The 26,142-nt window shown below is 38.6% G+C and overlaps 2 protein-coding genes across 3 annotated transcripts; one reads left to right on the top strand and one right to left on the bottom strand.

Moving 5' to 3' along the window:
- Positions 1-360: 360 nt before the first annotated feature.
- On the bottom strand, positions 361-6,130 carry tmem179ab (transmembrane protein 179a, genome duplicate B). Of its 2 annotated transcripts, none has more exons than XM_030787284.1 (4): positions 5,829-6,130; positions 5,018-5,155; positions 4,302-4,395; positions 361-381 (listed from the first exon to the last, which is right to left on the bottom strand). In XM_030787284.1, exons 1-4 carry the CDS (start codon positions 6,128-6,130, stop codon positions 361-363), a joined length of 555 nt encoding a protein of 184 aa, XP_030643144.1. The 2 variants fall into 2 exon arrangements, with proteins under 2 accessions (XP_030643144.1, XP_030643143.1); XM_030787283.1 differs by lacking the exon at positions 361-381 and adding an exon at positions 3,983-4,162 and having other exon boundaries at positions 4,317-4,395.
- A 16,432-nt stretch (positions 6,131-22,562) lies between these two features.
- Positions 22,563-24,448, top strand: prph2la (peripherin 2-like a). The gene is made up of 3 exons (XM_030787044.1): positions 22,563-23,143; positions 23,351-23,597; positions 24,227-24,448. Exons 1-3 carry the CDS (start codon positions 22,563-22,565, stop codon positions 24,446-24,448), a joined length of 1,050 nt encoding a protein of 349 aa, XP_030642904.1.
- Positions 24,449-26,142: the final 1,694 nt, after the last annotated feature.

Raw genomic sequence — 26,142 nt, 5'->3', positions numbered from 1 at the left:
AAAGACTCGTTTAGCAGACTAAAATCTGCGCTGGCACCTCAAATATTACATAAGCAACTGTCTACACCCTTTGAATGTTGTGGTGAAGAGCACTGAGTGTGTCGTTTTGTATCAGCTAACTTATTAACGAGTTTCTTTGATGGATTGCCATTTTTTATTATTACTGTTCGTTGACGATTGATGTTCATTTGTCGTCCCCAGTGTATGATTCCTCTCAAAGTCGACCACACCTGGCCCTACTCACCTGTCTCTTCCTGCTGCTCTCAGCTCTTGGTGTGGCGCTCTACTGCACTGACCGGCGGCGTCCGCAGCGCATGTGTGAGGAACTGGAGGCGGCACTGGCCGTTTACCTGCTACAGCTCAAACAGACCATCTGGGGCTGTTGGATTTGGCTAACCATGCAATGAATATGACTGACCACTAGGGACGGTGTTCCTTGACAGAACATTTCCACGATGTTACCATTCTGATGGACTGAGGAAGCGAAGGAAGATATGAAGAGATGGAGGAACGAAAATGGAGAATTTTCAGTTTGGGTCCAAAGTGCTATCCTCGTGACCTGTTTGTTCACTTGTGCTTTTCCATCTTTGAAGGACCATGAGTTTTGTACAATATCTAGGTATGCTGTTATGCTCTTCACGATGCCCCATTTTAAGCCATTATAAAAACTCAAATAAGTGAAGATCAATGTAGCTATTTGTCTCTGTAGCAAATGGAACGCCTGCTTCAGTTTGTCTGGTTTGCCTCACCTAAGCAATAGCAAGAAGAAGAACATTCAGCTCAAAAATCCAATGCTGTATGTTGATCCTCATCCCACAAATGCCTTCGATAAGGAACCCTTAAATATGACATGTTCTAATGTCTTACATATGTCAATATAGCCCATAATACAGAAATAATATCATACCATGATGTCACTGTCCTTTATTCTCCTGTTATCAGTGAGTTAAATGGGTTGATGTTTCTTTGCTACACATTAGAAAGTAGTACAAAGAATTTGAGAGTAAAGCATTAGCACGTTTAATTAAGATTCTTGAGCATATTGCACTTGAAAGCCCATGTGATATATTTCCCTCCAAAAATTGTTCTCACCCACCCAAACATATTTGCTTGTCGCTCATCGGCTGTTTGTAAACGTATGTCTCCATGGAATGCAAAACAGTTATTTATTTTACTATTATATGGAAGTATTTTATATCCTAAAATGTGCAATTTTATGTATATACATCTTATCAAGGACTCTCACATTACTACGGATTGCTAATGTACACCAGGTATTGAATGTAACATGTAAATATGACTAAAATATTATGTGGCACAACCAAATTGACATTCACTATTCAGAAGAAGGGCAATGAACTGAGTTAAGCACAAATGTTTCCACCTTTTGAAAAAAAAAACACTAAAAAGTCGTATGCGGCTGTTTCTCTCTATAGTTTGGCCATATTTTGTTTATTCTTGTGCACTGTCAGATTAAGCTGACACTGTAACTAAAGCCATCCTTAGTTTACAAATATTGTAACTGAAAAATAGGTTTGGGATTTATTCACATTTGTATAAGTTTGTTTCACTTTCTTCAAATAATCATAACCTGCTAGACCCACTTTAAGTGAGTTTTAAAATGGTACATTTTTTGTTTGTTTGTTTCACTGTTTTTATATATATATTTTCTATCTGTCCACTGTTTTTTTACTGTTCTTAAATTCAGGTTTTAATCTTGATGTCAAATGCTGTCAAAGCTAATAATCCTATATGGCAAGCAGTCTTTACCAAATGAAATAACCACCAGTTTGTGGAGAGTTGGTCAAGAGCCTGGTCCTGTTCAGAGGGAAACACTGGAGCATAAGATTTGTGTTTGCAGTCTGTAACAGTTTACTGTAATCTCTATCTAATCACTGTGATGTGTTTGCGCAGATTTAAACACTCAGTTAATCAAATTATGAAAATGGGGACAAACAACACTAAAAACTTGTTGAATGTATGCATCATATAACTTGAGCAATACAAAACAAAAGTTACGGTCTGGTACCACAGTACCTACCCCTTTATTGCTTATTGTCTGTAATTCAGGGGTCAATGACAAAGGGATCATATGGTGAAAGTACTGTGATGTGCTTCAATTTACAAAGCAATTTACAAGGCTGTTTGTAGTGAGAGGACCGGCTGCTTGCCCTCTGATGGTTTCTGTTGAACCTGTTCAGCAATAAAGATCTTCCTTTGCTTCGTGACACATCTCTGTGTGTTCTTATAGTTTGAGAGGTCCATTTTACAACAGAGACATGCATTAGGTCACTTTGAACAAGAGTGCCTTTCCAAGCATTTAGCACATCCTTGTGTTTATTGTTACCTTGAAGTACTCTCAAATATTAAACCAATTGCATATTAATAAGAGGCTGGGAGAAAGGCGGTTCTTTGGCTCCATTTTCAAAAAAAAAAATGTCTCAGACCTGAGTATTGAGGGGAAAAACATTAAACTGTGTGGTTTAACTTTAAGCTACACAATATACTGTTTTTTTTTTTTTTAGAAAATATCATTGTTTCCCACATACCTGAACAGCAAATTGGCACATGTTAAAATAATTTCTCAGAATGTCTTAAAATGGACCATGATGGTACATTATAAAACCTCAGAGTTAATTCAAAACTGCATAATTAGTTTCTTTTTCAATGTCAGGTTTATATGTACATTCTCCTCCTTGTTCAGAGCTGTGGGCCTCCAGCATTGGGAAACACTGATTTAACTGACCTGAAGCTGAATGTGATTTATCAGTTCATGCAGTCTTATAGAATCTGCATTATAAATGCCAACAACACAGTCTAGACACAAAAAATATGAAATGTTTTATTTATTCTAAGGGTACATAAGAATCACTGTGTGTGGAATACATGTGTGATCAGCACAGACAGTAAATGTATAACTCATGCTAGTTTTTAACTTTGTTCACATGGAGGGTTACAAAATATTTCCATTTTACAAAATACCCATTTGATTGCTGTTGATAAGAGCAAAATAAATGAACGATAAATTGTATTGCAGCATGCAGCAGGTATTGATTAACTCAATGTCAGCCACACCATACAATTATAAATTTGTTAGGTTATATGCTGGGTACAGCTTTTGACATAATTAACAGTATAAAACAATGGCTATCCAAAAAGCAAGCATCATAGAGTCATCATTGCATTGAGAATTTATAAAGCCAGAAGTATTCATACAGAAGATTTCATCAAATTATTTGCAAAACTCACCACACAAGCCTGTCTGGATTTCAGAATGCCTAATGTAGCTGCACTAATGAATTATAAGACCTTATAAGGCCTTACAAGGTTGCATGAAGCACAATGTAACTCACAACTTTCCCTGCTCTCCCACATTCATTTCACTCCAATTACACATACATGCAAACATATTATTCGAGAAATACTAGAATTTGTCCCTTTGAATACCTGGATATGAGTTTAGCTCATACATAAGTCATAAAGGGAAACCACTGCAAACGTTATCACAGGATCTGGTTTCTTACTAAGCTTCCAGAGAGTTGTGCAAGAGAGGACACATAGTAAGCAAGCCCATGGATTTTATGTGCACATATATTTAAATTTGTTTAAGTTCTGTAAATATTGTCTTATTTTAGCATCTGTCAGAGGCAAACTAAATGACAGTTATGGCTTTAGCATGGCATAAAATACTTTGTAAAATACTGTCTATAAGTGACAAAGGACACAGGATAAACTAAATACACAATAAGTTAAAAAGGATTGTTCTAGACATGAAAGTTTGTGACAAATTTATCAAAAACAAAAAGATGGTGAAAATGAAAAACACAGTGTTATTATAAATTTTTAAAGCAACGCTCAACGTCTATATTACGTGGTATATCAAGACTGCTTAAATAATATAGCATTTATTAACACATTTAGCATCAGAAATAAATTAAAGGGGATGTCAATGAGGTTGAGATGAAACATGTGTTGTGACAGATTAGATCATGCCACTTTTCTCATCCAGGTCAGAGCAGCGGCGAGAGGAACGGCCCAGTAGGAACTCTTTCTCATGGATCAGGCTGTCCAGCAGGTCCTCCTGTCTGTAGTTATGGTAAACTTTCAGAAAAGCCATGACAGTGATTCCAAGCCAGGTTAACCAAGAAGCCCAGAGCCCAAACTGTCAAAGAAAAACACATATAAGGGATGTATGTCTAAAGGAATCTTTTTTAACATGGAGCAGGTGTATGTTCAAGCATTCTAATCATTGTGTTTGATTGCAACACTGACTGCTGTTTTGAGTTACTGTGCATTGTCATTTTGTGCTGTTTTACCTGTGCAATGGCAAACTGATCATAGAACGCAGAGTTGTCTAAACCAAGCTCCAGATCAGTGTCCTGTAGGTCTTCACAGCTGTGTGTAAAGAGACAGCATAAGCCAGTGAACTGATGTAAATTGCTTTAAAATTATATAACGTTATGACAACAGCCACTGGATGTCACTAGTTGAGTTTATACACATATCAAATCACAGACAACTTATCTGCCAGTGTTATCTGCATGTGAAAAAGCATTGTGTATTACTACCACAGAATACGCATGTGCGCTCAGTTGTGCTCCTATCTTAACAGTGACTGATTAACATCATAAACACTAACATGAAAAAGATTTGAATACATAATAGATGTCAGTATAGGCAAAAACACTGAGACAAATAGAGGGTTTTAGTAAACTAAGAAACATGCACACGCCTCATTTAAAAGTAAGTGAGACTGAACTAAACCAGTGAGCTCCCATACTTAATAAAGAGTAAAGGGTCTCTTACAAGAGTTATTATATATTTATCATTATGCCCATTAATAAATACATTGCATTCTGCACACTGGATGATCAATGCCTCACCTATTGTTTAAATTTTCTGAAATTTAAAATAGCCACATTTTACAGTGGTTATAATTAATATAAGGAGTTTGCTACAAGAGACCGCATCTTGCATGCTTAAAGGAGGGCGGGGGTTCTAACCAGAAAGGGCTTACCTGCTAGGCATGGTGCCTCCCTCGGTAATAGCATCACACCACAGGTTAAAGCCCACACTAACGATTGTACTGGACAGGAATACGGCGAAAACCACAAGCGAACTGATCAAAAGGTTCAGGAACGCGTTGAAGATGGAGCTGGGAGAGAGTAAAAGCGTGCGTAAAATCAGAGCTCCGTGAACTGACAGAGCTTGAACACAAGATATCAGATCAGTTTAACAGATGTTGAAATTCACTGCGTTAAATAATGAGTAGATAATGAACAGCATATTGACTTATTTCCAAATAACGATTTGGTTCACTAGGTGTTTTACCGAGAGAAATCTTCTAACAGTTGTGCGCGCAGATCTCCAGGCTATGTGTAAAGTCCTACTGCACTGCAGTCAGATTTTTTTCAAGGCTACATATAATAGCATATCTGGTGGGAAAATGAAACGCGTCTTTAAAATGACGATACGTGTTTGTCAGTATTTGTGATCTACGGCGGAAAATGATCATTGCCACTGAAGCATCTCGTGCTGATTCATAACGTACTAATTACGCTGCTTGATTACCGTCGCCTCACGTTCTACTAGACAACAGTAGAAACAAATGTGAGGATGCTTTGTTTTCTGTAAGATAATCATTGTAATAATAATAATAATAATATTCTAGAGAAATTTGGGGAGCGTCTGACCACTGAGGTATGCAGGCCTGAAACAGCGATGTGATTTGTCGCTGTTCTTACGCTGTCTCCGTGATGCTGCGAGCCGAATCGCATCACAGGCACGAGTATAATGCATGTGAGATCTGAACAAAAATGCACACTCACTCGTCGTGACCTTTGCAAAGAAAGAAGAGTAGCCTCCAAGCTTGAACTGCGGATAAGATAAGGGAGGCTATCCCCACAAATGTGATGAAACTGCAGTTCGATGGTGGTCCCCATTCGTCTACAATGAAACGCTGCTTGGACACCGTGATATTTTCATTCTGCCACATTCCTCGAGTAAAAAGCAGACATTTTCCCTGAAAATCTTCTGTGTTTTCCGAAAGAGGCACTACAGCTATGAAGCCAAAAACAAACGCAAGAAAATACAGGATGCACTGGGCAAATATAAAATTATCCAAAGCCATTTTCCCAACCCTAACGCTAATTTGGTTCTGAGCTTGTTTCTACAGCTCTGCGGCTGCGCACTGGCTCTCTGCAGGCGCGTGGGCGCACCAGTTCTACAGGACCACTGACTGTGTTTATGTCTTATGAGGCATGGACTCTGTAAAGAACAGCCATGAACAACATATGCAGACTACACAGAAAAAGTGTCCAATTTCAACAAAAGGAGAAATCGGTGATAGATCAGTTTCATGTTAATTTGTATAAACATATCATTCAGAGTAGTTTTATTTTCATTTAACTTGTCAAAAATTCTTTGCAGGTGTAACTGTTGAATATCCATGCAGGTTTACTACAAGCACAGCTCTAATCAGAAGCTAAACTGTTAAACCCAATACATCTTAGCCGCAAAAAATGACATTTTAGACAATTCTAAAATTATTAAAGTTTTTGACAAGAGAACATTCTAGCACAAACTGTGTCAGTGTAAGTGAGATTTTAATACAAGATTAATTGAAACTCTAAATGTGCCCCACTTAACACCTGGTCTTCTCATCAATCAAAGTGACCTAAAACCTCCTAAAACCTCCAGAGAACAAACACACACACACACAGGGATGCACACACACTCAAACACACAACACACACACACGCATGTGCACACAGACATGCACGCATGCATACCCAAACACACAACACATACACACACAGACACACAGATACACACACCAGCAGAAACACATACTGATAACACGCTCATATAAACACACACATAAATACACATGCATGTGCACACACACATGCACAAACACATGTATGCACACACACACATACACACCTTGAATAATGCAGTGGGTACTCTTGGGCCAGAACCCTTGGGAGATCCTGAGCAGAAGTGTGTTGAACTGAAATGTGTGTTAAGTTATTCACTTTCACACGTTACCAACCCCCTTCAAAGAGGAAGACTGTATAAGTCCCATGCAGTCCCATGCTTTCTCTGCCTAAGCGCAAACACAGGAGGGACACAATCGTTACACCCACCTCTAAACCAGAAGGGAACTCATACATTTTTAATAAGATGGCATAGCACCATCTCTGCAAAGCAAACAGATCCTTTATAAAACTGAAATAAAATCACGTTAGGGACACTAAGCCATTAAGATCTCAGTATCATGCAATGATACAGTAAAACAGGTTTTTAAATTTGTTTATTTTAATTGTCTCACATATATAGGGTGGAAGTAAGAAAATAATAAACCTAAACAATGTTAATACAATTTTTTATTACTTATGTTTATTTATTTATATATTTATTACAGTGGTCTTGGACCTGTTTAATTATTTAGTTGTCATGAATAATTGCTGAAAGTAAATTCTGCACATTTCTGATGAGCGGAATCACTGTAGGAAGTTAAGGGTGTGTTCCTCTTTGTTCCATTTACAGCTTTTGTCTAGAGGACGAGAAGAATCCAGACTTGTCATATTTCATTTATTGATGAGAAAACGGAACAGGACAAGTGTTGACATTCAGCATTGAGCCATGTTTCAGCAGTGAGCCAAAGATCAGATCGCCGCAGCATTGCTGACAATCAGTGCTAGATTCTGAGAGGATATCACATATTCATGATTAAGATTCAAATGATGATGTGTATTGGGAAACATAATTAAAATTAAAATAAATAAATAATTAAAAAGAACGAAATAAGGTTTGTATATCACAAACCTCGAGCATATGTTTCTCTACGACAGTATGTTCAACATATATTTATCTGATAGAAATATCTAACATATTTTACATGCTATGTCAAATATTTGCTCCGAATAAGCCTTAATATGTCTGACTCCAATAAGCTTTCCGGCCAAAGTTTCCATAAATTAAGCGTAATGCGGCAGAAACCAAAACGCTGATAATCAATGATCTTGACTACAAATAATTATAAATTATTATAGCATCAATACTTTCATTATCTTTGCTTCTGAAAAAGTAAAAAAATATATACAAGATACATTTGTAATTGAACAGTTTTCAAAATAGGTGATTGTTGGGCTAAATGTTGGGCATGTGACAGAGGTTATGAACTCTATAATTTGTGTCATGCTTATATTTCAGAATAATACCACCACCATCAACAGACAGAAGTTTATGGTGCTCTGACAGTGCAGGATTGTTTCTCATGCTCTTTTAACCCGTTTTCCCTTCTGCCCTCGTCCTCTTCGATTTGAGTATGATCCCTGCTCTGCCTGGTGGGAGCCCAGCTTGGAGGAACTCCTGCAAGTAGACAGCTCCTCTTTCAGTGCCTGTTTAGACACAAAGGTTTTAAATGAACCTGTTACTCAGTCTGGAAGAAATCCTGTAGGGCATTTTATTTTGCTCTGAGTACACTTTCAATTTTAACTGACATCCTCTTTAAGAACAGTTCCTTCAGCTAAATAAGATTAATACATATGGAAACACTCTTGGTTTATGACGTATGAAAAATCTCCTATATGCAGCTTTTCACAGCAATCTTCCAAGGATACAATTACAGACCACAGGTATACAGGCTTTGTGCTCATTCAGTTAGATGTGTCGGTTTAATGTGGAGTGGGAATGTGTGTGTGTGTGTGTGTGTGTGTGTGTGTGTGTGTGTGTGTGTGTGTCTTTGAGTGTGTTTGTCTCCGCATGGGGGGCATGGGGCTGAAATATCCTGATCCCATTTATCTCTCCCCAAGTCTTGGGGAGAATCAAGCCATAAATAGAGACTGTGATTAAATGCCTCTAATAGAGGCCATTTGTTTTCCAGAACATTCTCACATGTCAGAAGAGCCACCCATCTTGACTCAGTCTGCACAAAGAGAATATATAAATACACAGAGACCAAATACAAATTGCCTCTTTACTCTACTTGCATTTCATGAATTTCACACTTTAGGATGTTACTATAAATATATATAAATATAGTGTTTTTTAAAAATTTAAACTATTAATACTACTTTTTTAATGAGCAGAACAGAAATCTGCTCACACGGTGAAATTTTACCACCATCATTTACCATTGTAACACTGGCTTTTGATATTTGTGATTACAGTAAATTCATCACACATTTACATCATCTCATTTCAACGGGCTCAAATATTTTTGTTAAAACAATTATATATTCTGCTTTTCCCCTAAAAGTCTCTACTATATGTTACTGGTTCAACAACAAACAGCCTCAAGCAAAGATCCAGCCCTGCTCTTCAATATTCAGTGCACACACTGCAAAATTCAAATTGTGCATTAGTGGGCAAGATTATATCCTGTTTCTTCTGACTATCATTACTGTGAGTTGCATATGCATTCTAAAAGGAAATCACTTCATAATTCATACTCTGCCATAGATGGAAGTCCTATATGGATATCCTCATTTAGAGGCATTTATCATGCATGTATATCTCTCCATCAGAGCGTCTATCATAGACTAAGGCATTCTCTAAGCCCTGTCAACCACAGGTGGAGGCACATATACCATGCAACCAATGGAATACTGATACTGGGTCATACGTTCCACTAAACAAGACTTTGAAATAATAGATACATTGTCTAACTAGTGGCTGTTTCATACAATAATTCACTCATGCAGTGTGAGTGTTTAAGTTGTGTAAAAATGGTAAACTCGCTCTTCAGTTACATCCCACATATTCCATCAGTGAGGTGAAAAATGGAGTATCTTTCACGCCAATAAAGCACTTTTCTATCCCAAAATTAGTCTGACTCCAGCGCTTAAATCACTGATTAAAAAGTTCAGTATTCTCTGCGTTTGCCTCAGACAATTATCTTTCTGTAAACAGACATAAAATAGTTAAATAATTACATACTGTATGTACAGTAACATATACTGTGTGTGATGAGTTACCGTCAAGTACAGTCCAGAGATGCATTACACCATTTAATGTCCTGACAACTGAACAATCTAACATATAAAAAAAATGATATTCATTTGGAAACTGCTCCCCATCCTTTTTGCAAAAGCTGTGTCATATACACTTTGCAGTGAGCATTCAATGACTCTATACATTGTGTCATGGTTATATATTTAATACTGTTTGTAATATGTTATATAACTGAACCTCTAAAAATAGTTTCCAGCTCTGATGCGGAACAGTCACCCAGATGTTGGTTCTCACAACTAACTTAAAAAAATGAGTAGGTGTTCAGCAGACTTGGCAATAACTACAGGAGTGTCTGGATTCATACACACTGACACATGCATGCATGTACACGCACACATACACGCACACACACACACAAGTACATACATACACGCCCTCACAAATATACAATGATGTCATTCTAAACACTGAAGGTCCTAATGATTGGTACGACACTGCCACTCTGTGGCCAGAAAAGATCTTGTCTACTCCTCAAGTCAATGTGGTCCCTCCAGAAACTGTTCACTTCGGTACAAAAACTCAGGCACACATTTTTACTGTCTTTAATAAAAATCTGTAACAGACTGAAACAAAAGCACTCAAGCTCAGATATAAATGCTCTTCTTTTAAAAGTTAATGGCTTGCCCTTGCTGAACGCTACTAAGATTAACCCAGTCCATGACTAATCCATGAATAAAAATGTGTAAAATGGATTATCTAATGTTCTCTGTGTAAACAAATGTAAAAAATATTTTATTGGTTTACTTTTACCTTTACCATCCCATTTGTGTCTTGTAGACAAGATACTGCCCAGGTCTGATCAGGTGTACCTTCCATCTCTGGGCCACATGACATATACCATTTAGGCCTTGTTCATTACAGTGAGCCATGATGTCTCAACTGTCACTGTCATGTCAGTAAAATGTTTGAATGTTCACAGCAGAACATTTTAAAAAACTGCTGATTTTTTTTCCCCACTCATTAGTGATGAATGTGGATAAATCATGTTTATACCTGTTTAACTTCTCGCTTGTCCACTCTAGATGAAGACTCATGGAGGCTGATCAGTCCATGGGAGTAAGTACGTCCAGAAACGAGGGAGCCCCGTTTCTCTGTAAGAAAAACAGTGGATCAGAGGGTTCAAGACAAAACGAGATCCCTTACAATATGCCATGACTCACTTCAATTTCAACAACATCAATTCAATTCTTGATTCTAATTGTTCCTGAAAATGGTAGAGAGATACCTTGTGAGTTGGAAGGCACTTGCTCGACGGCGGGCAGCAGCCCGGTTGAAGCTCGGCGTGTCTCTAGAGCCTGTTTCCACCAGCTGCCCAGTTTACAGTGGCCCACTCTGTCTGACGTAGTCCGAAAAAACACCGCCTCCTTTTTGGCTGAGGTCCTGGTCTCTCCAGGAGGTTTGTCACGGGGAGACGCCTCAGATGGACTGACCTTAAGGGTTCTTGTGGGACTGAGATGGGGAGAAAGGGAGACTCCCCGAGGGATCTGAAGCTGCGGAGAATGAGAAGATCTCTGAATGGGTGTGGCCATGTCCACCTCCACGATAGAGCTCTGTAGACCGATAAGAGACGGCTGGTCGTGTCCACCCTCCTCAAAAGAGAGATCCAAGTCATGTGGCTGTGATAGGACATCCTGCACAGTCTCAGTGGTAACACAGGAGGTGAGGATCTCTGGCTGGTCTACCACATCCTGAGAATCACGCCGGAAAACCTCAAGCTGTTCCTCGATTTGGGGAAGACTCATTGCCCTCTGTGTCATGTAACCAAGGGATTAAAGGACAATGGTCAAAGGTCACCCATTAGACAATAACAATTATCTAGGAAAAGAGTTTAATAAGAAACTGAACATCTTAATTATTTAACTGCAGATTATTTTAAGACCATTCTTGTGAGAAAAGGGGCTTTTATAAGTTACTTAAATGCGGTGCACAACTTCTCAACCTCTATTCTGATAATGTCAAAGGAACGTTTTTACTTTGGTTTCTTTTAGAAATTCACCTTTGTACTGTTTGTTTGTTTAATGGTTTGTTTCATGAAAACACTGCCTAATTAATGGAAACAGGACAAGTGGACACATTACCTGTTTGAGTTAAACATACAGTTAGGATGTTCAACATACGTTATTGTGATGTGTGCTACAGTAATAAAGCATAAAGAAAAATAACATTTCTTGAGAAGAATTTCAATACCACTATTCAGGAGAGGAAAACACATTATGACACTATTCACACTTCTACCAAGGACAGAATTGCATTTTTTTCTGCACTAGATGGACAAATAAATGAGATGACAGTAAGGGAGGTTGGCAAAACAGACTGAAGACATTAAAATTCTCTTTAGTCATCATCATAGATCCATATTGCCGAGCCATTAAAATTAAAACTAGGACTTTAAACTGAAGAAACACAAAAAGAAACATACATAAACTGATAGGAGACAAAACAGTTTTGTCTTGAGCTGAGGCCAACAAAAGCACACACTTTCAATTGACAAAACACAAAGACCTTAACAGTTTAAACTGATCTAACTAGGCAAAGAGCTCAGTGACATTACTTAACTGGCTTTGCTATGTTGCACAAAGCATCTTTAGAGGATCTTAACAAACTGACGTAAGTGTACTAAAAGGATCTGTATAGCCAAGTCTTCTCAACGGGAAGAATGGACATCGTGTGGGTTTGAGTCCAGGCATTCAAGCTTGCTGTGGTTCCCATGCCAACCACTAAATGACTAAATAAGGATTAGGATCTGTGGTAGCAAATGAGATATTTCAAGATTAAATTTAAAGTCTAAAGAAGTTAACATCCTTGGCTGGGAAAAGTGTGAGTGTACAAGGCTACACAGGTTTTACAGCTTGGTTTGTTTAAATTACGGCATGATTTTGGCCAGCTATAAGGACACTAATGTTAGCATTTTGAAACTCAGCAATCACAGCTGGCAGATTGCGACAAACCCCCTATTTGTTTAACAATGATGAAATGATGGTGGAAGGGAATTTGCGATGACATATTTGAAGTCAAGCTTATGAAATGATATCTTGTATGTAGAAAATCACACTTGGAGAAATCACACAGTCACATTCACTCACAATCTCACCGAGTGGAAAATACGGTCACACTCACTCTTAACGGCTGAAGCTCCAGGAAGCTGTGGGAAGGCTGTGCTTCAGAGCAAGCACCTGCCTGAGGATCAATATTCTCTGCTTTCTCGCCAGGGAACTCAAAATTCCACTCAGCGTTCACACTCTCTGAATTCAGAACGATGTCATCACTCACCCCCTTTTTGTAGACGATTTTCTCTGTTAGCATGGAGAACGTTACAAGAATGCTGACTTTACATCACTACTTGCACAAAATAAGATGCACTGTGGAGCACTTGACCATGTCCACACACTGAAATGAAATGCGCCACTGAAAAATATGAGCTATCATGTCATGTACAGAGAGAATTACATTTCATTGATTTCAAATATTTCTTTACTGGTATTATATTAACATTATTAACTCACCACTTTCAGGTGTTAAAAAATTGTGACTTTCCAGCAGCCCCTCAGAAGTAGAAGGGACTGACTGATTATCTTCATTACTGTAGCACTGAGGGTGGAGATTCAATCTGCTCCTCTGCCTACAAATGACCAAATACAAAAATACAGATTATAAGTGTTATTTTATCAGTGAAATATACACCATTATTGTGCATTAATACCTTTTATCCCATATAGAATTTGCCAACAAGATACTGCATGATAAGAATTGTATTATCTGAAGGAGCAATTTTTCTGGTCACAGTCCTAAAGTGTTTTATGTCTTCAATGTTAAGAATTCATCTTCAGCATGACCAAAGCATACCTTTTCTCAGTCTGTGTAATTTCCACAGCGTTGTCCTCACAAACTAGTGAGATATTTCCAGGTATTATACAGGTCAAGATCTCTTCAACACCAACTTGGATATTCATGGAAATTCAGAAGAAAACAAAGTGTTTGATGTCAGTACAACAAAATGACATAAAGAAACATATAATCTTAAGACAGTTTAACCAGCACAGACAATAACGTTGTGTGATTTAAAAAAAAACAAAAACTCAGTGAAGTGTCAATATGGCTAATTTATGTATTTTAGTAATTTAACTGAAAATAGTCTTTATGAAATATACAAAATGTGGCATGTGCACATACAGTGTAGACTGCACTTTCCTGCTGAAAAGTAACAGTTGTTTGAATAATGTCTCACTCACACTCAGCAGGTGTGGCCGGCTTGTCTCCCTCGCCTTCTCTGTCCAGGCTGTTGAAGGACACTGCCTCACTACTGCCCTCTAGTGTCAGAGTGAGAACAGGGCAACAGAAAATTGTGGCGTCTGAAAAGTTTTTTTCTCCATCTGGCATATTTTGGCTATCTCCATCTCTGGGTGGATCAGAGGGGTCAGTGAGTGGTTCTGTACTTCCACATCCTGATGAAGGAAGCACCTCGGTCAAATCAGGGCAACAGAAGGAGGGGGCAGAGGCGAATGAGCAGACAGAGTCAGGACTGTCAGGAGAGGTGGAGCGAGAGGAGAAGACTGACAGAGGCTCATCCATCTCCTGCAAGGCAATAATGAAAGTGAGGCTGATGGATGGAAGGGTGATTGGATGGATGAATAGACTGATGGATGAAATGAGTATGACATAAGAGGGAAGCTCGGCTATGTTGCAAACCTAAGTACCTCTAACAACAATGGCAGGTCATCTTCAGACACATCGTCCTCACTCTGATGTTGTTGAGGTTCAGCGATGAGGTTTGCTGCGGAGAACTTGGGCAGTACTTGGTATAAGCCTTGACTTGAGAGAGGAATCTCCATGCTTCTTACTCTTGTTTCCATGTGCTCTGGCCACACCACCTCCTCTCTTGGTAAAAATAAAAGCATAATTATGTTTTTTGCGTGTTCAGTTTCTTGAAATTCCAAAATTTCTACAATGTTTAATTTGTTGAAAATTTGCTAGGCCCTACCCGCTAATTTTCATTGGAATCATGAAATTCTTCTGAGATTTCCACAAATATTGGAGAGAGCAGTGTTTGTGTGGTTATTTTGACTGGAAATTTTTATTTTGTACCTTTGTACAGTTTTTTGAGGTTGTTGAAGTTCAGACACCGATTCTCTGAGAAGCTTGATCAAATTATCAGACGACAGTGCACCACTGTTCAGAGCCTGGTACAACCATGAAGACAATGGACGAAGGGGCTGCCCTGTAAAATCAATTACAATATAATCAACCAACAGTAGAACTGCAGCTGAACAAAGGGAAAATTCTAGATTTATGTGTTGGAGTAGCACACCTTGATCTTTTACTGCTGTTTGCTGTTCAGTGAGTTTTTCTCCTTGGGTCCCGTTGTTTGAGCTCTCAGCCTGCCTTGACAGCCCACGCTGCCTCTCAGTCAAACAGAGTTTTGGCATATCCTCATGTGAAAACAAAGGAAAATTCCAGAAACTCACACACAGAACATCAACAACAGAATCCAAAACCTGGGCTTAAGAAACCAGACTTCATAGGAATATAAAATAATTTGTCTTCACATTTTGCTCAAAGATGAATACGAAAAACACTGCCCCCCTGAGAAAGGATAATAATTAATTGGTATATAAAAAGAAATGAAGAAACATTTCTTCCCATAAACAAGCATCTTGTTGCATTAGATGTTAACTTCTGCTTGTGTCACCTGACATATGAGGGCCAAATCTTCATCATGTAGACCCAGGCTTTCACAGCCGTGCATAAAGAGTCTACATAGTTGGTCATCTCCAGTCTGAGCTGTCCTTAGGAGAGTCCATGCCTCAGAGACACAGCTAAAGGACAGACAGAAACGAACCAGGTCTGAGTAACATTCTCATGGCTCCAAATCCAGCCTTTTTCAATGATAATGGTTTGCTGAGTTTTATGCTTGGTTTCTTTTTATATCAACTAAGTAATCTGGTTTGTATTTTGCCTGTCTTGGAGGTTGCTTGGATAAAAGCATCTGCTAAATGAATAAATATAAATGTAAGTAATTGCATTTATCAAATATCATGAGGATGTACACCATATTAAGGATAGGAGAAAAATGAGGGACTATCAGCGTGAAACACACACACACACACACACACACACACACACACACACACACACACACACACACAGTGAGCTTGTGTCAGTGAGATTAAAGTTCACCTCACTTGTTCTGTAGGAGAATGTCCATGCGGAGTCTGATGTCCTGAGTGTTCTCTATGGCTGGTGCAGTACAGTACAGATATCTTAGTGCTGCCCCACCTTCACCCCGCTTCAGCAGTGTCCTCAGGATAGCACGATGCTGCCATGGCAACCAAGGGGCTTTGGACTTGGGACTCAGCAATACCTCTATTGAATCCTGTGAGGCCAAAGCAATCAAGTTAGCACTGAAGGTCACTTTAGCACAAAGGCAAAGACAGATTCTGTTGCATTAAACTGAAAAACTGCAATTTTGTTGTTTTTTGCTGCTCTGTAATACTAGAAAACCTTGTGGACATGTTACATTGTTTTGTGTTTTGTCCTAGTTTACATTAGGAATTTTATTAGCATACATTAGGAATTTTATTAGAAAATTTTATATTCACTATTTTTTTTGCCTTGTAGACAGTCTGAAGATTTTCCACTGAGGATAAGTGAGGGCATACCAACACAAAGCCATGGTCCAGAAGCCAGAATCCACGGATCTGCTGGGAAAAGTTGGCCGGAATATTGAAGGCATGGCAAAAAGACTGGAGGAGATTGTCTCGGCATTTCAGGAAGTTGGACACATCCAAAATAAAATACATCAGCTGAAGATAGTCTGTTAAAGCAAACTGTTCAGTGTAACACCATCATCTCCCCCTGCCTCCAATCCCTTCTCACAGTGTTTGGAATCACTGGTTTCCTGATCATTGGTCTAACTAGTTGCTCATTCAATAATGATCTGCACCTATCTCTGGTTTAATTTAAATTTGTTCTCTTTTGCATTTATTACCCTTGTATTTTTGTTGTTCCTAAGAGTACTTTGAGCTTGCTTTCATTGTGCTGCCATTCAGTCTGTTCTATGTAACTTTAATCCACCTGTCTTGATTATCCTGTGTTAGTGAGAATAGTCTGAATAGCCATTAACATAAGAACACATTGTATAAAGTGGATGTAATGTCAACAGAAAACAATGTGAGATGTTTACACTCCAGGATACAATAGCTTGGACAGATATGATGTCTATATGAGGTATAAGCACTAGCTTCAGGAGAGCTTGTAGACATGGTGGGGGATAAGTCTGGTTGGAACAGTCCTCTGACACCCAAACAGGTCCATGTTGTTTGTCTAAATGAGCCACCATACCCTGGATGAGAGAACTCCAGCGATGCTTCTCCTCAGCATCGCACCTGACAAGAGTGAGAGGTAAGGATGTCTATAGACACATTAATATATCAAAATTATTATCATCAACCAGCTACTGATCATAGGAAATAACTTTGTTGATGCTGTTGTTTTAAAGATAGTTGAAATATATGAAATTCACAGGCAACAAACAAAGGGTTTCTTTGTCTTTGCTCTAACCAAACAATTTTAATTTCTCTTTTACTCTTGCACTTTTTAACTGCATATAAATAGGTTAACTACACTTATTAATAGGTTTTTTATGTGTTCAAACACAGTGTAGTTCTATTTGTAACAAATGTCATGCTTACTAAAATGTTTTAAAGAGCTCCCTGAGGCAAGTTCTTAACTGCCTAACTTGACAAAACTTGACTTGAAGACCTAAAAGAACAGGTATCTGATCACCTGAGTTCCAGACAGACTTGCTTATGAATCTTGTCCATCTCACGCCACATCTGAGAAATCTGCTTCAACCGATGGGCATCTGGAAACGAGGGTGGAGGGATTCATTACAAAACTTAATCAATATAAGAATTCTTAGCATTTTTGTTTTGTGTTTTTTCTTAAAAATTTGTATCTAGAGTAAATCAGATCATGTCACCCAGTGTTTATAAATATTCACTAAATATAAATATAAATATAAATATATGTAATATACACTTATATTATTATACATGCTATTATATATTGTCTTAGCCCAACACCATGAGGGAGAAGTGAGCTCAAGACTTACCTGGGTTTTTGGGAAGAAGTCCTGTGATCCCCCACCACTGAACCAGCCTGCCCAGAAACATGTGCTGTCTCAGGGATTGGAGCTCCTGGGTCCAACCGCTCCATCCTGTTATGGACGGCTGACCATCAACCTCGCGTACCCCACATGAATGACCTGTACCTGAGAGCAAGTATGTGTGTGTATGTGTGTATGTATGGAGTGGAAATATTTCAGCGATTTACCTCAATGACATGTCAATGACACAGGACTATTTTTTGAAGTCAGGTTAATCGCATTGTACGCTGATACAGAACTACAGCTAAAAGTGTTGCGTTTCCTTGTTAAAGTTGGAGATATACAGCCAAGAACAAGTCCTTCAAGAATGCAGTATGAAGTATTGTTATGTGTGATGTGCTGTTACCATGTGTATATAAAGTCATTTCAACATAATAGGCTAAGCTACAATCAAATCATCAATGCATATACACAGATGATGTTTCACATAGAGACATCAAATGCTCCATTAATCACTTCTATGGAATAGATGGAGGATACTCATTCTTACCATTGCAGAGGTGAAGAGGGCCATTCTGTTTCATTACATAGTGTATCAGTGAGAGTAAATTCCTCAGTCTCTGGATCAGGACATGGACTCGAGTGAAGGAGGTCTGGTCTAGAAACATCCACAACCCCTGACAGCAGCCAAAACCTGCAGTCAGAGTAAGAGAGGTAAAAGGTGGAAAAAGACAAATCCATTTTCCTGGTTGTCATTGTGTTGTTGGTAGGCTTTGACACGATGCCCTCACTTCCTATGAATAAAATCATCATCTCAAAAGTGTTTAAATGCATCACTGTAACTCTTTTATCTTCACTAGTACACAAAATAGTCCCAAGCATAATTAAAACACTGCAATATAAATGTCATCATTGATAACAAGACCAAGCTGTCAACACTGCAATAATATACAATCAGTCATGAATATTAGACACACTACAACAGATTTCCTATTCATCTGACCCTGCCTAAATCCCTGGATATGTATAATATTTAAAAATGTGCACACACCTCAGAATCATTCTTCTACTCTCTAGTTATAACCGTATGAAATTATCTGGGATTGCATTATGAATGATGTCTGGGAGGGAGGTTATTATTTGTAGCTGTTGTCATGTAGGAGTGTATCATAAAATATGAAGGAATGGTTTTGTAATGTTTACATAGAGTCAGTAATTCCTTCTTGGTCATCTCTGCAGTTCCCTGAAGCCAGGATCTGAAACGTGTCAGGCTTGTCTCCATACCTCCATCACCTGTTGAAAGGATACAGGTACTGTTCACTGAGGCCACAGATAAATGACTCTTTACAGACATGGCCAACGTTAGGTCCTCACTGCATCTGTAAGTAACAACCAACTTTTTTCTTTCTTTTTTGTAAACCAATGTCCAACATTAATAGCATGTTTAAGGTCAGTCTCTCATTTAAATGTGTGTTACATTACGATAGCCAGCAGAAGTCGGCACCTTTGGGATTCCACCATGCAAAGGTGGTGTCTCTGTTGAAAACCCACCTCTAATTACAACATGCTGAGTGGAAAAACATACGGACAGTAAAATGAAATACACTTGAACAGTATCATTTAACAGTAATGTCTTCAGTCAGTTATTCCATCATCTGACTTAACTCACCCTCAACTGAGAATGTCCTGAGCCAATGAATGATGCCCCTAACATTGTTGTCTGTTAAAGCTTTAGTCCACAGGACCTCTGTATTCAACATCATCTTCAAATTACACAGTACTGTATTTAATAAGTGGTACTAAGAATTGCTTTGAAGTCCTACTTTCTCTGACATTGCTGTAGAGGTTGTTGGATAGTAAGCACACTCAAACTGATGGCGTATACTGAAAGAAAAGGAAAAAATCAACTCATTAGTTCAAGTTTCTAAATGGTAACAATGACACAAGACTAGCTCCTACTGAACACCAACTGCAGTCGTAAAGTATTATTCGGATGACCAAACAGGAAAACCCTTTAAACAGCTGCTGCCACTGGGCTTTACAAACATATTTACTCACGTATATAAGAGCATGTCTCCACCTGCTAAATTTTGCCAATCTCCACGTAATTGGTGGTGACTAACATACGCTGTTAAGAAAGGTCTGGGACTCACCTACACATTCAAAATCATGCTCTTCCAGTAGCCCAGAGTTCAACAAGCATCTTCTCTCCAGATCTGCTGACTGGGCCTCTGTGTGTGTTTTCCTCTAACACAATCTACTTTAGGCCATGGTAATCCAGTGAGCTTAGATTCAGACAGAATTTCATTGGCTGTCTATGAGAGAGAAAGGGAGAGGGAGAGAGGGATGGAGAGAGATGGAGGCAGTTGTGTATATGAAAGGTAGCACTTTGCTTTGCTTGAGGGTATGTGAAGTAGTTAACTGCAATAATGTAAAGGAGAAAAAAAAAACAGCCATAAAATGAAATTTGTGACACAGACAAAAGGCTTAAAGATTCAACACAAGCTGTCTTTTTTATGCTGGCTAAAACATTTTTCAGTAATTCATGTGATTTAATGATGTAAAGAAGTTTGTTTGTTTCTTTGTTTGGTGGGGGCCTGGGGGGAGCCATTACACTTCTCAGATCTATAATGAATCCATTTACCAATCTGCATCTGCCTCAGAAGACATGGCAATGTAGAAAATTATAAAACAGCTTTCCTTACATGTTCAAAGATGAAATTCAAATGTTTTCCCCATTTGCATCTCATTTTCATGTCATGACTTATTTGACAAGAGTGTTTTTTGCACAGATGCTTTTATATTGTCTCCATCTTTGATTAAAACAAGTTAACAAGCTCTGCCACTAAACGAGAGTTTCACTGTGAATTTAGCACCCATGATTCCTGAAAGCTTCACCAAGAAGAAGCTTAGGGTGAAATCAAATGGTCCAGAACTGGGATCTGCTGAATCTTGCACCTAATGGTGCCACACTGAAAGACAAAGATTCCAGCAATACTGGACAACTGTTTAGAAAAGAGGATCCACTTTTCATCATCCACAGGATAAAAAAAACTACATTCAGATACAGCGTTGTGTGCATACACAAACACATATACATAAAGTACAGATACACACACACACACACACACACACAAGCTGTGGTTGGTCAGTGAGATTTGTGTATGTGGCAGAAGGTACTCTTCCAAATCCAACTGGGCTGATTACTGATTAGAGAGGATTACAAGGAAAGGTCAGGGTTGGGCCTATGAGAGTTACTCCAATACAGACACCCCTTGTCTTTGGCCAAACAATACAAGGCTAATTCAATTTCACATACGGACGTAAAGATATGGAAACTGGAAACTGGAGACTTATTACTGGCCTTCTGCGTACTGAGAACACATGATGTGAATGCAGACTTGACTGAGTGAGTAATAAACTTTTTGTGTTTTCCATTAATTCTCAGAGGATCATCTTCATTTACTATGTCTGGCTGAACTTGCTGTGTATGTGCAACCAGAAATGCTTGAATTTGACTTCCCTTTCTTTCATGTAAAAGATGGACCTAAAACTGTAGAATATTAAAAATATTCAGAATATAATACATTTTTGTAGTATGATCACAGTTTGCTGCAACAGATTACTAACATGGATTATGCTGAATATACTGTTCTAATTACAGTATGCATCTTGTGTTAATGTCTGATGCCTTAACTGAGTTCAGTTTATTCTAACACAATGTAGTTTTGATATCATTAGTTTTATGCTTTTATACAATGATGTACAGCATTGTCCTTTCCCTGACATTATCATTAAGTCCCTCCATTTCAAGGTCCTACTCATAAGCATCGTATTTTCATCAGTTCAAAATATTCTATGTACGTGCAATTTGCAGTTTTTATTATTTTTTAATTACTTCAGCTTATCCTCTGCGTATTATTATTTGTTTCACACAGCTGTTAGCAAAAAGTGTTTATAAAGGAAAGGGGGAGAAACTAGTGGGTGGCGATGAGTTAAGTAAGGTTACATATTTTAATATTAGTTATCAAATTATGTGCATATTTGTCTTTCAGAACCACCATTCACCACAGACAGCGGGACTAAGTATCTGTTTTCAAGGAATCTATAAATTACGTTGGTTTATGTCCAGTGATACGGAGAATATCTAAGAAAGCATGTTCTCCCAAACCGCAAAGACCAGCAGCCTACCATTATTGCAGTGGTGCTTTTTATACCTGTTAATTAAAAAACAAATGTGTGTGAAGATGAACTGAAGCACCTGGATTTTCCAGGAGCCTTTTCGCTGTCAACACGTGTTTTCATATTGAAATTTCAGCAACCATAGTTCTATCAATGCGAACCCGTCTTTCATTCCAACCTCTCCACAACTCTTTCGTCTGCATGTTCTAGATTTTTGCCCCCTTTTCTTTTACTATATTCTCAACCTCAGTAATTAATGGCAGTGCTGAGAGTGAAGTTCACTCGAACTAGAAGAGACAAATTAGCCCAGGTACTTTGGGTATTGAACTGGGTTTCGGTGGTGATGGGCATCATTCTCTTCAGCCTGGGCCTGTTTCTCAAAGTGGAAATAAACAAACGGCGCGATCTGATGGCAGATCGTGAACTCCACATCGTACCGCACATGCTAATTGCGGTTGGACTAATCGCTTGCGGAATAAATTTTCTCGGAGGCAAGATTTGCTATGACTGCGCGGACACCACCAAATTTTTACGTTGGAAGCTATTAATGCTCCCTTACATAATCTGTACATTCTTTTTCACATTGTGTGTGCTGGTGGGAGCGCTGATGTGCTACGGCATGCGTGGCGACCTGGAGGAGTCACTAGCTTTGGGTTTGCGTGATGCCATGTTGTATTACAAAGACACAGATACGCCGGGACGCTGTTTCCTAAAACGCACAGTGGACCTGCTGCAAATTGAATTCCAGTGCTGTGGCAACGAAGGTCACAGAGACTGGTTCCAGATCCAGTGGATAAGCAGCCGCTATCTGGACATGTCAAGTAGGGAAGTTTTGGAGTAAGTAAAGGCCGCTTGGCTTTGAAGTCTAATATTGTTTTAAGGCATCCTTTGTGAGACACAAAAACATTCAACTCAGAAGCTTGAATGAATAAATCCTGCTTTAGCTATGTGAGCGATGTCTGATGCAACTGTGCACTCCATGGGTATTTTTTTTTTTTTTGAGCTTTTCAATAAAATATCTCTTCTTCATTGTTTTCTCTCAAGCCGTATTCGGAGCAACGTCGAGGGAAAGTACCTCATAGATGGCGTGCCCTTCAGCTGCTGTAACGTCAACTCTCCTCGGCCCTGCATCCAGCAGCAGATTACCAACAACTCAGCACACTTTAACTACGACTACCCGACCGAGGAACTAAATCTATGGAAAAGGGGTTGTCGCCAGGCACTGCTGGACTACTATATCCACATCATGCATTCAATTGGTTTAACTGTCCTCCTTATCTGGCTCTTTGAGGTGGGCATTCCTGTTCTTGCTTTGGCTCTGTGAGATTTGATACAGTTAAATTCAATGCATTTGGCTTGTTTTGTTCTAATCAGAGGAACACATGATTTACCATAGTGAATTTTCAGTTATGTTATTTAGAAGTTGTGAGTAGACTATAAGTCACTCATATGAGTCCCTCCCTCATCCTTTACCCCTGCTCTACCTTCATGTGATTAGTGTAGTAGTCCATTCACCTTGCATGTTCCCTAATCCCCATCTAAGTCTCACACTCATGTGTCAGTGCTCTAGTAAGAACTCTCATCTCACCCTCCACTAGGTCACATTCTGTGCCCCCTTTACCATCCAAATGTGTTCATTTTATTTAGTCATGGAGCTGACCAGTCACATCATGAGAACATAACTAGTTGAATGTATACTTCAAACAATTCATTTTAAGGTTGTTTATGAAATTGCTGACTGACATGTTCAATGTTTTATGCTATAGGATATACTAATTTTGATCAACTTGTCGGTATATAAATGTATAATAAATCTGCTTGATATAGGCACAGTGTTAACTACCACAAGGCTTCTCCCATATTCATAGAGTACATACCTCAGTCTGTGTGTAATGTTGTCTCTTTCTCTATTTGTCATAGTTGTCAGTGCTCACAGGCGTACGTTACCTACAGACATCCTTGGAGAATGTGCTACGACAAGGAGACCCTGAATCTGAGTCGGATGGCTGGTTGCTGGAAAACAGCTTTGTGGAAACTGCTCGTTCTAACTTCAACATCATTAAGAACCTGGGCAAATGCAACCAGATTGACACGACTAACAATGGAGACCCCAACATTGACCGGCCTTGCACGGCACACTAAGGCCCAGACAACGTGCCCCCCAAACAGATCCCCATGGCCAGCTAGCCATGCCAGTGCAGTCTATAGGACCTGCTGTATGAGGCCAATCAGGTGGCGAACGTGTTTTACAGCAGATAACAACAGGAACTCTTTTTTTTTTCATTCATTTCTTTAAGAAAAAAGGAAGAGATATGAACCAGAGATGTGCTGTTTAAAACTTAAATGTCCAGGATAATTATTGGATATTAGAATCCAGCTGTATAAATAATAGATTCTGACTGTGGATTCTTAGCATACATCAAGAGATCTCTAAAAAAAAATGTCGCAAACAAAACAAATGCCAAAATACACTCATTGGATCGCCTTCAGCAATGTTCTTTCAATTTTTCAAGTCTTTATGATGAACTAAACACACAGTGATATATGAGTTAATACATATTTATGCACATACACTTACCGGCTGGTTCATATAGGTACATCAACCCATTCATGAAAATAGATGGCTCTTAGAAACAGGGAGTCACAAGCCTGTTGCTTGTTCTGTAAAACAGACAGGCATGGAGGGACACATTTAGATAAACAAAACAATTTGAACAACAGCAACTTTGAGTGTTGCATGGTCTTTGGTTTCAGTCAAATCAGTTCTGTTATCGCAAAAACAACAGCTGCCAAAAGGAGTGGACTCCAGTGTTGTCGCCTGTGAGTTCTGAGCCCAAACTGGTACGAGATGGATCTGTGTAATAAACTTGAGACTATGTGTATACATATATGGTGCTGTTTAAAACTGTGTAGAATTTAAGTGTAGAATAATGTTTGTGTGGCACTCTAGGGGCATATGCTGATGGACCATACAGATTAGCAGCGTGAAGGGTTTGTTAAGAGCAGTGAGTGGCATAAAAGACATTTCTTGTGTCATTTTACCCTTCGTAATATCCAGAAATATCCTGTGACAAAGCCTTTACAATCTTTCAGTTTGTCTTAAATTCTTAACAGATATTTAATGGAGAAGTCCTGCTCTCTTATCGTGTTCATGTTTATGCTCTGTTTTGCTTTGACATTCAAAAACAAAATATTCGGTTTTCCTTTTATTGAGTATAGTGCAAGTTGAAATTAACATGAATATGGTCTCAGGAGTCAGATATTTAACCAAAGAAATTTTGGAATTTGGCAGTCAAAATGTTTACCTTAAATCTTTCAACATTTTATGTGCCTACACCAAAATATTCTTGTTACTGGTGCAGATCGTCAACTTCTGCCTCTCAATGGACGACAGAAATCACATTAGAACACAAAATAAGAAGGGTTTTCAACATATGAAATCCATTTATCTCTAGACAGGAGAGACAAGAGCAGAGATGTCTGATAGAACAGCTTAGTACATTAGCCATACTGTATTATGTACAAATGTAGTCTGTACAGTGGCATTAAGGTTTTTTCTGAAATCGTATTCATTGCCTTTTTGTTACAAAGAATTTAAGAGTATTTTCAATTTGTTAGTAACATGACTGCATTATGTAAATTGAATTCTCTGAACAATAATTCATTGACAAGCATATTCAATTAAAACATTTTAAAATGTCTTTAAAATATTACAGCATTCCGGAGTGATCCTTTGAGTATCTGTGGTGTCCTTCACACAAAGCTGTATGGAACTTTTTTCAAGTGTCTTTCATGGTGACCAGAGAATCAGACTGATCCTGCAGGTAGTCATAGGC

This window comes from Chanos chanos, chromosome 10, assembly GCF_902362185.1.
Source record: "Chanos chanos chromosome 10, fChaCha1.1, whole genome shotgun sequence".
Lineage (NCBI taxonomy): Eukaryota > Metazoa > Chordata > Actinopteri > Gonorynchiformes > Chanidae > Chanos > Chanos chanos.
The sequence above is the reverse complement of the archived record's forward strand: the minus strand, read 5'-3'. Positions and strand labels throughout refer to the sequence as shown.